The sequence below is a fragment of the Osmerus mordax genome, chromosome 6 (assembly GCF_038355195.1).
Source record: "Osmerus mordax isolate fOsmMor3 chromosome 6, fOsmMor3.pri, whole genome shotgun sequence".
Classification (NCBI taxonomy): Eukaryota; Metazoa; Chordata; class Actinopteri; order Osmeriformes; family Osmeridae; genus Osmerus; species Osmerus mordax.
In genome coordinates, this window is record NC_090055.1 from 4,787,878 (window position 1) to 4,799,289 (window position 11,412).

Here is an 11,412-nt window from a genome sequence, read left to right on the forward strand (position 1 = left end):
GCATACTGCAAGCTGACCTATGAGAGCTCCTTCCATCAATCTCAGCTTGATACTTGGTCAACAAGTCGTGCACTTGTACAGGAAAAAGTGGACCTTCATTTATTCTTGGCTCAGACATTTGTATTTGCGTGTGAAAGAATCCTCCCTCTAACCTTTACACCCCCATACTCAGTTAGGCCCCTCTAGATGTACTCATCGCTTCACCTTACTAAGTGTTGGAAAGGTGTCAGCTATAGTATGAGAATTATTTGGGGTGGGGTGACATAATGTGACATGTATAACCCCTTAAAATGGATGCTTGCCTGGTGAGGAGGGAAAAATAGCAACATGATAAAAGTAAAAATGTATAGGTGGATTATTTCACTGTAAGAGATCACTTTTATTAGCATGTTCATATAGGTCTGCACACATACATATTGTACATGAGAAACAGACCATGAAATGCCATTACATAATATTAATTGAGTCAATTCATATGTTTACACTCTATCGTGATTTGCAAATGACAGCACATACTGTATGTTTCTGAGATATTTATGAGGTTGACTGATGCCATTGGCTTCATTGAACTGTGAAGGTGGGGCTGCCAGCTAGTGGCTAACACCTGATGCTTAAGTTAGCCCCATCTTTCTCACACAAGTCAGACTCTGTCTAAGAACCAGCCTAGCAGTTAATGACTTAGCCATGTTCCTCACGTTCTGCTGCATCCTACCCACCGGACGTGAACTGCTGAATCATACCAAAGCATCCCTCTCACTGACTTCTTCTCAATGCACTCTCGGTGCACTCTGAACAGTTCATGTCTCTATTCTTTCCGAATGTTCTCCTTTCCTCCTCTTTCTAGTCCCTTGCTTCCTGTCAGCTTGTGTCTGTAAGAGGGGAATGGGTTGCCCCTGGAAATGGGCAGACAGAGTCATTTGAGGTGATGCAAGGCAGGATTGGAGGGTGGATGTGGCATTGGGGGGGGGGGGGGAGTACGAGCACAAGGCAGGGGACTCGAGGACTTACGGGTAGCTTTGTTGCCAATGGCGGAAAAGGGAGACGGAAGGGGGTCAAATATTTTCTTTTAGTGTTCAGAGAGCAAAATATACTTGTTTGATACACCTCAGTGAAGGAAAGAAACTCAAGCCTGTCAAATAATCCAATAGTTTATCTGTTGAATTGCAAACACCAGTAGCCTCGAATTAACCATTTATAAAATTAAATCAGGTACATGTATTCCAAAAATGAATATCTGTTCCGACAGTCATATCACTATATCTGTGGCTGTAGTTCCACCAGCCTGAAATGACCTTTCTTGGAAGGCAAACAGCCATACTTTTCCTTCCACAGCTCTGCTGCCTTTTACCTCTTTCTGCATATCCACATAAAAAAACAAGACTTTTACTGGTTAAGAAAAACAAGTTTCATATGAAATGTAATGAAATGAATTATATTAAATTAAGTAATCAATTGGGAGAATTCTGACTCACAGTGCATTGGGTTTGCTGCATGACGTTCCGGTTTATTCTCCGTTAACCAATAGACCTAGTGGAGGGCTCTGTTTACTGGAATACAATGGTCTGTTCACTGCTCAGCAGTAGAAATCTGGGATCCTCTCAGATCAGGCCAAAAACTGTGTCAGTATGACTGTGATTTTTTTGAAAGAACTGGTTCTGTTGTTTGATTTAGAGGATTGGAATTCACATTCAGGTCACTTAAAAGCGTGTTATAATGGTCTAGCAGTTGAGTTGCCGGGTCATGCTTTTGCAGTGCCCTACATGGGGACTTTGGGGGCAATCAGAATTCTGCTCACAGTTGAGAACTCCCGGCACAGCCTGACTTCTGCCAGCTGGAGCGGGCCAAGGACACACAAACAGTCCCTCTCAACCACTGTAGCTGTCTAGTGGATGGCCCTGTATGATGATGCATGTACAGTAACTATACTTACTTTAAGACTAAACAAAAACGTTTATCTAGTATTGGGTCTAAATATGGGAGGGGACTTTGTATGTACCTTTGTTTTTCGAAGAACTCAATTGACAAGTCTAGCTGGCCACTTTATACTGAAAAACGAAATACTGAATATAATGAATAGCTCAGCAAGCATGAAACAATTTGAGTGATTTCATGTCCTTTGTTTAGAGAACTGCAGAACTCGAAATGAAAACCGTGGTATGAAGCCACTACAATGTTATAGCTCACCTTTTGAATGATTCAATCCAATCTGTTTAATTTTTCAGATAATTTCTATTTGGCAATGTTTTGCCCGTTTAAACCTAAATAGCGTGTTGTGTTCTTTTTCAACCACCCCTCCATTCTCGGCCCCTGTCTCTCTGCAATAGACTGGAAATGCTCCTATCTCTGCTCCTGTGCACCATCTGCCTCCTTGTCCGACCATCCTCCTCTACCCCCAGCCATGGCTCAGGTATGCACACTCACCCCCATGACCCTCCCACTCTCAGTTCTTGCTACTGACATCCATTAAATTATCTATGACCTCTGACTGCGGAAGGGGGCCCTTTAATCACTTTCCGTCATTCAATGATTTTGCTGACATGCACAAATGGGGTTTAGAAGGTGTGACATTGACAACAGAAATCAAGGTTAACTTGATGTGCCTCAAGGGTGGTCTGTGTATCTCATCTGGAACTGTCAACAACACCTTGATGAGGGCTGATAATGCTTGTGGGTTTAGGATTATGTGCACACACTACCATAATGCCAAACATTGTATTTTTCACATGGATGTTAATACATCAAACATCACAAAGGCAGGTCTTAGTCAAGTCAAAACCTACGTATTTATGTTTTTCTACCCTAATCTCCAGATGACTCAAGACTCCTACAGGTGACCATCCCTATCAGACCCCCCATCTCCGACATCTTGGGTGGCTCTCTCACACTGCCTTGTTTGGTGTCCCTGTCCCATCCACCCCCGTCCCCCTCAACGGTGGGTCGACACGCCGTGCTCACCTTGCCCAGGGTCAAGTGGAGCATCCTTTCACAAGGCCGAGAGACTGAGATCCTTGTGGCCCGCGGGGACAGGGTAAAGGTCAGTGAGGCCTACAAGGACCGGGCCTTCCTGTTAAATTACGCATCCTCCCCTGCCGACTTAACCCTGAAGCTGGAAGGTCTGCGGTACAATGACACAGGCTTCTACCGGTGTGAGGTGCAGCAAGGCCTGGAGGATGCAGATGATGTGGCTTACATCAAGGTCAAAGGTGAGGGCAGGCTAACCTTACAAGGCAGTGTTTTTATGAAAATGTGTGTATGTTGACAGCACGTGTCACTTTGTGATACATTGTGATTTCACAAGGTGAAAACCAGTCATAAGGAATTGTATACCGTATATCATTGAAGGGTTCAAGGATAAAACAACCTACAGACTACATAAAATATATTGTTGCACTCGTGTCTGTATATTTATCATGCAATATACATTCTGCGAAAATATATGAGGTTTCCCAATGGATGCACACCTTAACCCTCGTGCTGCCTTCGGGTCACATGACCCAAAGGTTCATAACGAACCATCGTTGTGTTTACCCAATTTTACCCAATACAAAAACAAATAAAAATAATTTTCTTTTAACCATTCCAATGTGGGGGGTCTGAGACAGCCCGACAGTTAAAAGAAAATGCTTCACTTTGTTTTTGTATGAGGTAAATTTGTCGCAATACGACGGTGGGTCAGAATGACTGATGGGTCAGAATGACCCGAAGATAACACAAGGGTTAATTAATTAAATATGGATCTCTTTACAAGGAACATTTGTCAGCCCTGATGAATTTGCCTTTCACACCAAATAAGCCACCCAGATAACACCTGGAGTCCTGTGCTTTGTCAAACAGGGGTGGTGTTCCACTATCGAGAGGCTGCTAGTCGGTACGCCTTCACCTTTGAGCAGGCCAGGAAAGCCTGCAAGGAGATCGGTGCTCACATCGCCTCTCCAGAACAGCTCTTTGCAGCGTATTACAGTGGCTACGAGCAGTGTGATGCAGGCTGGCTTTCCGACCACTCAGTAAGGTGAGGAAAACTAATTTGTTTTACTTAATTATTTAATTAACCCTATTACAAATAGGGTTAATTTCTCAACACTGAACAAAAACTGTAATGACATTATCTCCTGAGTCTGATTATGGGATGTGAGAAAACTTGTGTTTGCTACACTGTACACCTCTTTTCTCAACAGGTATCCTATCCAGATGCCAAGGGAGGGCTGTTTCGGCGATATGGATGGATGGCCTGGAGTCAGGAGCTATGGACTGCTGGAGCCTGATGAGCTCTATGATGTGTATTGTTATGTGGAGGATATCGAAGGTAATACCACTGTACTGTTGATACCCCTTGGGTGTTTTTACATTATCAACTGCATCCCTGAAATGGTACAGAAATTAAGATGACAATATCCTCTATAGAAAGGTAAATATTGTCTGTTTACATCATCGTGCTGTGTTTTCTCTGTGTTCATAGGGAAGGTGTTCCATGGCTCCTCTCCTCACCGTTTCACCTTATGGGAAGCAAAGGCTCACTGCAGGGATCATGGGGCTGAGTTGGCAACCACAGGTCAGTTGTACGCAGCCTGGAATGATGGCCTGAACCACTGCAGCCCCGGTTGGTTGGCAGACGGAAGCGTGCGCTACCCTATCGTAATTCCCAGAGAGCGCTGCGGCGGGGGCGAGCCTGGAGTCAGGACTGTCTATCGTCATAGCAACCAGACGGGCTTCCCTGAGCCACACACTCGCCACGATGTCTACTGCTTCCAAAGTAAGACTGTAAAATTGTTGTCACGTTTAAGGAACAAACACATGATATATAGTCTCATGCTAACACACACACTCCTGTGTTAATAACATATATGTGATTAAATATTTGGTTTACCTCAGTTTCGTCCACGTTCATTTCACAGGCTACAACCACGCACACACAGACTCCCCCTATGAATACCTGGCCACCGAGCCGGAGGACATTGTGACCCTGGCCGACCCTCTGGACGAGTTCAGCCTGGTCCACATGACGGAACAAGAGGGTAGTGAAGCTCAAGGTGCACTGACAGCCATCCCTGTCCCAGAGGAGCAATACCCTGAAGAGCACAAGGAGAAACAGGGGGCTGTGGAGGGTCAAACCCCGACTGTGGCCTATGACGAGCTCCCCTTTCCCATGGAACCCCAGAGCCCAGTCACCTCTTCATCCATGCCGCAAGATTCCAAGGCCACAAAAGACACGTGGGAGCCCGTGCACAAGGCCAGTTACCCAGAGTCACATCAGCCTGCTCCAGGGGAAAACCAAGACCCAATGTACCCGGTTCCACCTCACGATTCTCACGAAGACAGCATCAGTAACACAGAGTATTCTTTGTTAGTTGACAGGCACATCGTAAATGTGTCACAAATTGCTTTGGAGGCATCTGTATCCAGCTCCGAGTATGAGGTAACAAGTCCAGAGAGTGGGTTCGCCACACGTCAAGAAGACCATTCTGAGGATGATCATGTGGAGCAGTGGATCCACTCAGGCACCTCTCACAAAGTTTCAGGAGATCCTGAGGAAGCCCTTGCTGGGGGTGTTGTAGAGTCATCTGTAACTGCCACTTCGTCTCATGCGCATCCAGAGCTCTTCCCTATCTTCTCCACCCACCCATCCTCACCTTTTGAAAACACTACGCCTGAATTTCCCCTAAACGGAGAGAATTCTGTGGAGCAGAGTTCCAATTCAATACTTTCTGGCGAAGAGCATCACATGTCCTCTCAGACGACGGTTACCATAAGCCAAGTGGACATTGACCCCTATGACACCCATGAAGTGATACCTACCTCTGAGTACAGTGAGTCTATAAAAAGCCTTTTTCGTTTAATATATCTCTGAAATTCTTTTTGTTAGTACTATTCTCTCGGATGCTTATGTGGCTTGTGTTTTAGGCTTGCTTTATAAACTTCAGTTGGGTTAAGTAAAAGACACAAAAGCCCTTTTTACACAGCCCAAAGTAGCTATTCTATTTTCCATATATTCTATATGAACTACCATTTGACTGATATGTTTTCATATTTCATCAACAGGTTATATTCCCACACAGAAACCGTCTGGCTTAACAATAACAAATTCCTCCACCCCAGTAGACCATGAGGAGCAGGAGGCCGGTGGAACCTCTGTGGAGTCATTACCAGAAGCTCCCAATCGCTCGGCAGACCTGACTTTGGTCACAACAGACAATATCATCACAGTCACTAGTGAGCCAGGTTCCAGTGAAGAAGACATCCACAGAGATAACTACCCTGTGACTCTTTTGACCTCACCTATACGCATGACTCTGTCTCCTCCTGTTGTGGAGGTGGAGGCCAGCTCTACAGGAGAGGTGATCACTTTCATTCCCAAAGCCAGTGTCCCCTCTGGGTTTGACACCTTGGAAGAAAATCTGGACAAGGTGGAGCAGGAGGGAGTGGGTGAAAGCCCACAAATGCTCATTACTAAAACTCCAGACATTGCAGACACAGCCTCGGGCCTGGAGGGCAGTGGCCTGGAGGGCAGTGGCCTGGAGGGCAGTGGCCTGGAGGGCAGTGGCCAGGAGGGCAGTGGTCAGGAGGGCAGTGGCCTGGAGGGCAGTGGCCTGGAGGGCAGTGGCCTGGAGGGCAGTGGTCAGGAGGGCAGTGGCCTGGAGGGCAGTGGCCTGGAGGGCAGTGGCCAGGAGGGCAGTGGCCAGGAGGGCAGTGGAGAGGATGCTGGGTCGGGATCGGCAGAAGAGCTTTCTGGATCTGCCGATGCATCAGGAGAACCCTCTGGAGAAAGCTCAGGGGTCTTTGACACAGAATTCCCCTTGACAAATGAAACTCTCAACTCCGTCAATGACACCGATAGTAGCGAAATTGAGTCCGGAACAGATGCCCCCTCCGCAGAGATAGAAATCACATTGCTCCCTAACCTGTCACTAACCCCCAGCTCGGAGACAGAACCAGCCCCCACAATCCCCCAGGAGTCTCGGACGGACCTGGAGTACAGTGGGGAGGCAACTGACACTGAAGTCGATGCTCCCGATTCCTCTAACCTGCCACCCACTGAGGAACCAGAGGAGGAGACTCCCAGCCCCTCTCCGACCACAGAGGATTATGATGAACTCACAACAATGACAGCCACTCCGTACCCTGAGGACTTTGACGAGGAGGAGGAGTTGACTACAACCCCTGCAGCACCACCTTCTGGCAGATCATCTGTTGGAAAATTTTGGAGGATTTCAGGTAACACATACGCATTCCACATAACTTATCAGGCACATTGCGCATAACAATTCATTGCCAATACAACTTGTTTCTTTTACGACCTCAAACATTTTCCAAATGATTAACGGTATATAATTTTTTTTATAAATCGCATTCATTTAGCAGCAAACTAAACATCAAAACTTAAACTCCTGTGGTTAATACTAATGACTAGTTATACTGATCAATCCTGCTCATGATTCTGAAAGTCTTATATCATATTATTTGGTGGTAAATGTTCCTCTAGTGGTTAAAAAATGAATGCACAGTAGAGGGCGCTCTGTCTCTTTTGAGACTCCAGTAATGCATTAAAAAAATATATAATATACAGTATATATATTACGTGTAGGATGTCCCGTACACTCATATTACTTATACATCCACAACAGAGATGACCAGCTCTAACCCTAGAAAGCGGCTGTTTATAGAATACAGTATGTTTGCAGGGGAGTGTGTAAACTGTAAGTTAGGTAATGGCTCTCTCTAGTGGCAAACATCTATCTTCAGAGAAGTAGCCATACTGCAATCACACCAAGATGTACACAGTGGCTGATGGTGTTTCGTACCACTTTACTCATACATTGAATAAAATGTGTTCATATAGTTTATTGGACTTTCTGGTTTAGCACATTGAATGAACCCCTTATGTCTCTGTCTCAGATGCCTGTGTGGATAACCCCTGTCTGAATGGGGGCACCTGTGTTGATGGTGGAGGATCAACAAAATGTCTTTGCCTACCCTCATATGGTGGAGATATGTGCCAGACAGGTACAACAGCAAAACATTTAAAATCGTTCCAATAATAATCTACAATGTCACATAAAAATACAAAGTATTTAGGTGAAATACATTTTCTCACGCGTTATTTGGACTCTTCCTTCAGATTTGGAGTCGTGTGAACCTGGATGGGAGAAGTTCATGGGATTCTGTTATCGTCACTTTGACAAGCAGCAAGGCTGGGAGGTAGCCGAGCAGCACTGTCGAATGTGTGGAGGTCACCTAGTGTCCATCATGACCCCTGAGGAGCAGGACTACATCAATGGTACAGTAAATCTGAGAACCTGCCCAAAATCCCTCTCCAAATGCAAATTAGCCTCAGTAGCTACGGTAGGTATAACATAAAAATGTATAAGAAAACTTTGGCTATTGTAGGGCGAACAATCTACTGTTTAAGTATCAAAGGTCGGAATTGACTGCGATTTAAGGATGACTTCTAAATAAACCCCACGAGGTCTGTGCGGCTTATTAGATAAAAGATTTAACTTATCTAGCTTGTTTAAAATTAAAAGAACTTGTGGTCCAGAAAAGACACGACATTGGATTTCGTGTCTTGTCTGCCATATAGCCAGTTTACAAGAACAAAGAACAAAGGAAGGCTTTGACATCTGTGTTGGTATTATGTCTGGGAATATAGAAAGGAGATGGTTATCTAGTAGAATTCCTTATGTTCTTTCAATGGTTTGTAGCCTGACACCTGTACAAGTGTTTGAGGGGGCAAAGAAAGTCCACATCCTCCACACTGATAAGAAACTCAATCATCTACCATGTGAGCAGTTCAAATAGGCTAATGTACAATAAGTTACGCTCTGTGTCTTTCACTAGACAAGTATAGAGAGTACCAGTGGATTGGACTGAACGATAGGACCATCGAAGGAGACTTCCGTTGGTCTGATGGGAACCCTCTTGTGAGTGTCACATTGTCCTTTTTTAATGTACATTGGCTGTTTCACTATCAGCTCAATATCTGAATGTTTATAAAGCTTTGTTTTAGGTGTCTCTGGGGTCAAATAATGTTTGCACTGGGTATGGACCTCTTTCTTGTTCCGCACGATGCAATGCAAAACATCCCTTATCTCCTCCCTACTATATCTGTTACCATTACGTTGGTACATTATCGTTCAGTCTTCTTCACCATATCTATATTGTACCCTCCCCTTCTCATTCTGCAAGCTGTATGATAACTGGTACCGGGGCCAGCCTGACAGCTACTTCCTGTCGGGGGAGGACTGTGTGGTGATGGTGTGGCATGACGAAGGGCGCTGGAGTGACGTGCCCTGTAACTACCACCTTTCTTACACCTGCAAAAAGGGCACATGTGAGTACAAAAGCAGTACAGCATGGACAGGTTCCACAAGCACCTCACAGAGTTTTCCTAAATGAGTTTTTCTCAACCTGACATTGTGTCACTTGCTAGCTTCCTGTGGCCAACCTCCTGAAGTCCCCGGTGCTAAGTTATTTGGTAAGAGGCGTCTGCATTACGAAACTAACTCCAAAGTGCGCTACTACTGTGGTGAAGAATTCCTCCAGAGGAAGAATCCTGTCATCAAATGTCTGTCAAATGGGCAGTGGGAGACACCTCAAATAACCTGTACACCAAGTAAGCATTCATAATTGACATTAATTTGCTTTACACATTTGTTATTATGTAATAGGCCATGCCATTGTAGGAATATGCAGATTATGCAGTTGTATGTGGTGAACAATTGGTACAGGATGTGACAGAAACATGTTGTTCATGCCTTGTTTTCATGTGTTTGCGTTTATATAGACCAGTCAGCAGAAAACGAGCAGATAACTACACCGCCATACCAGAATGAGGGGGTGTTGGTTGTGGACACAGCCACAGAGAAAGCCACTCCACAGTTTTGGGACATTAAGTGGAACTTTTAAACTCTTAAGTCCAAGTGTTGTGTACCCTGTTTAGTTTCCTGTCACGGATGTGTTTCACTCTAAGGCTGCCCAACCTTGTTCTCCAACAAAGTCGAACCTCACTTAAGAAATGTTGTCTTTGAAGTCAAGTTGTTGATGTATTCCCATCACCTAATTCTTCCAGAATAAAACCATTAGCAAAATTATAAGACTTTGATAGGACTCTAATACAGTTATGATCTCACTTGAAGTATGTCAAACATGTCAAGAAAAGGAAGCATAGCAAAAAACTAGTGCATATTGTAGTATGTTAATGGGAAATGCCTATTACTGTACGTGGTCTATCAACTAGTTATGACACTGTTGGAATACTGTATTTGACTGCAATGTCTAATTATCAAGCTCTTAGATGGGGAGGATGGATAAGCACAATTTAATTCTCAACCTCAGCTGGTCTGACATTAACTGAAGCCACTTAAATAGATAGATAAATAGGTACTTTATTCCTATTTTGCTTTCATTCTGTCTTCCTCAGCAACAATTGCAATTTTTCTTTTAGTCCAGTTTGTATCAGATTTTCCCACATATTTCAGAGCTCAGATATACCTTCCCACAGGTCTTAACATTAATTCAACATGTCCTCATTCCTGGGGCTTTGTTTTTCAGTTTTCTCACAGTTTGTTCCATTCATAGTATCTGCAGAACACAATCACTAAGATGCTAGCAAAAACGTAAAACATTTTGGTCCACTTATCTTTGTACTTTCTAGATATTGTATTAATGACATCCATCAATAGCAAGTCAAACTCAGTAGGGTATAACAAGAAATGTATATGAATACATATGGGTTTTAACCTTTCAGCTGATTACATCTACTTAGCTGTAGTGATGTTTACTTACTGTACTTATAAATAAACTATGTCGCACAGTAGTTGTTATTGGTTTTACAATTATATTTGGACTCAATGTTAGTATTTTTGTATTGTTAATTTCATTAATTCCAACTGAGATCTGCTGTCAGTGGTCTAAACTTTTTTTGTAGTCACAATCAGGACGCACAAAGATGCATAGATCTGATTAATACAGTTTCATTCATATATTTCATGATATTAAAATACATGATTATGTTTAAATATATTATGATATATTTATCAAGGGGTCTTGGAATACATAGGCACTGAAAATATGGACATTGGGTGTCTTGTTAAATGAACAGCTAGATTTTTACTATTCCCTATATTGTAGACTGTAGTTTTTTACTAACGCCATTGTGTTTGATGCAAGATGTATAGCTTGATGTGTAGTAGGCTGAATGTTGTCACTGATTGACATTTGTGACATTGAATCGAGTGAGTTAAAACAGCATGAAGTTAGATTGATGCAATAAAAGTGCAGGTAGCCAAAGTTGTGTAAACAGCTTCTGTTGGTGGTGGTATTTTTCTTGGGAGCCATTTTAAACAGTCATACAATTCTCTACACCCATGCAAAGACACAATGAACACTTTATTAATCATTATGTTTTATGATCAGACA

The 11,412-nt window shown here is 43.6% G+C and overlaps 1 protein-coding gene across 1 annotated transcript; it reads left to right on the top strand.

The window, feature by feature from the left end:
* Positions 1 to 1,889: 1,889 nt before the first annotated feature.
* bcan (brevican) lies at positions 1,890 to 9,996 on the top strand. Its single transcript, XM_067237383.1, has 14 exons — positions 1,890 to 1,911; positions 2,267 to 2,407; positions 2,811 to 3,203; positions 3,835 to 4,009; positions 4,176 to 4,303; positions 4,457 to 4,750; positions 4,893 to 5,804; positions 6,037 to 7,209; positions 7,891 to 7,998; positions 8,114 to 8,272; positions 8,833 to 8,915; positions 9,181 to 9,325; positions 9,425 to 9,607; positions 9,779 to 9,996. Exons 1-14 carry the CDS (start codon positions 1,890 to 1,892, stop codon positions 9,898 to 9,900), a joined length of 4,038 nt encoding a protein of 1,345 aa, XP_067093484.1. The 3' UTR covers positions 9,901 to 9,996.
* Positions 9,997 to 11,412: the final 1,416 nt, after the last annotated feature.

Excerpts from the sequence above, each read along its gene's own strand:
- bcan (XM_067237383.1), top strand. The coding sequence starts at position 1,890 with ATGGCCCTGTATGATGATGCAT. Across the intron at positions 5,805-6,036 it reads GATACCTACCTCTGAGTACA|GTTATATTCCCACACAGAAA; the intron begins GTGAGTCTATAA and ends TTTCATCAACAG. Across the intron at positions 9,608-9,778 it reads TCAAATAACCTGTACACCAA|ACCAGTCAGCAGAAAACGAG; the intron begins GTAAGCATTCAT and ends GCGTTTATATAG.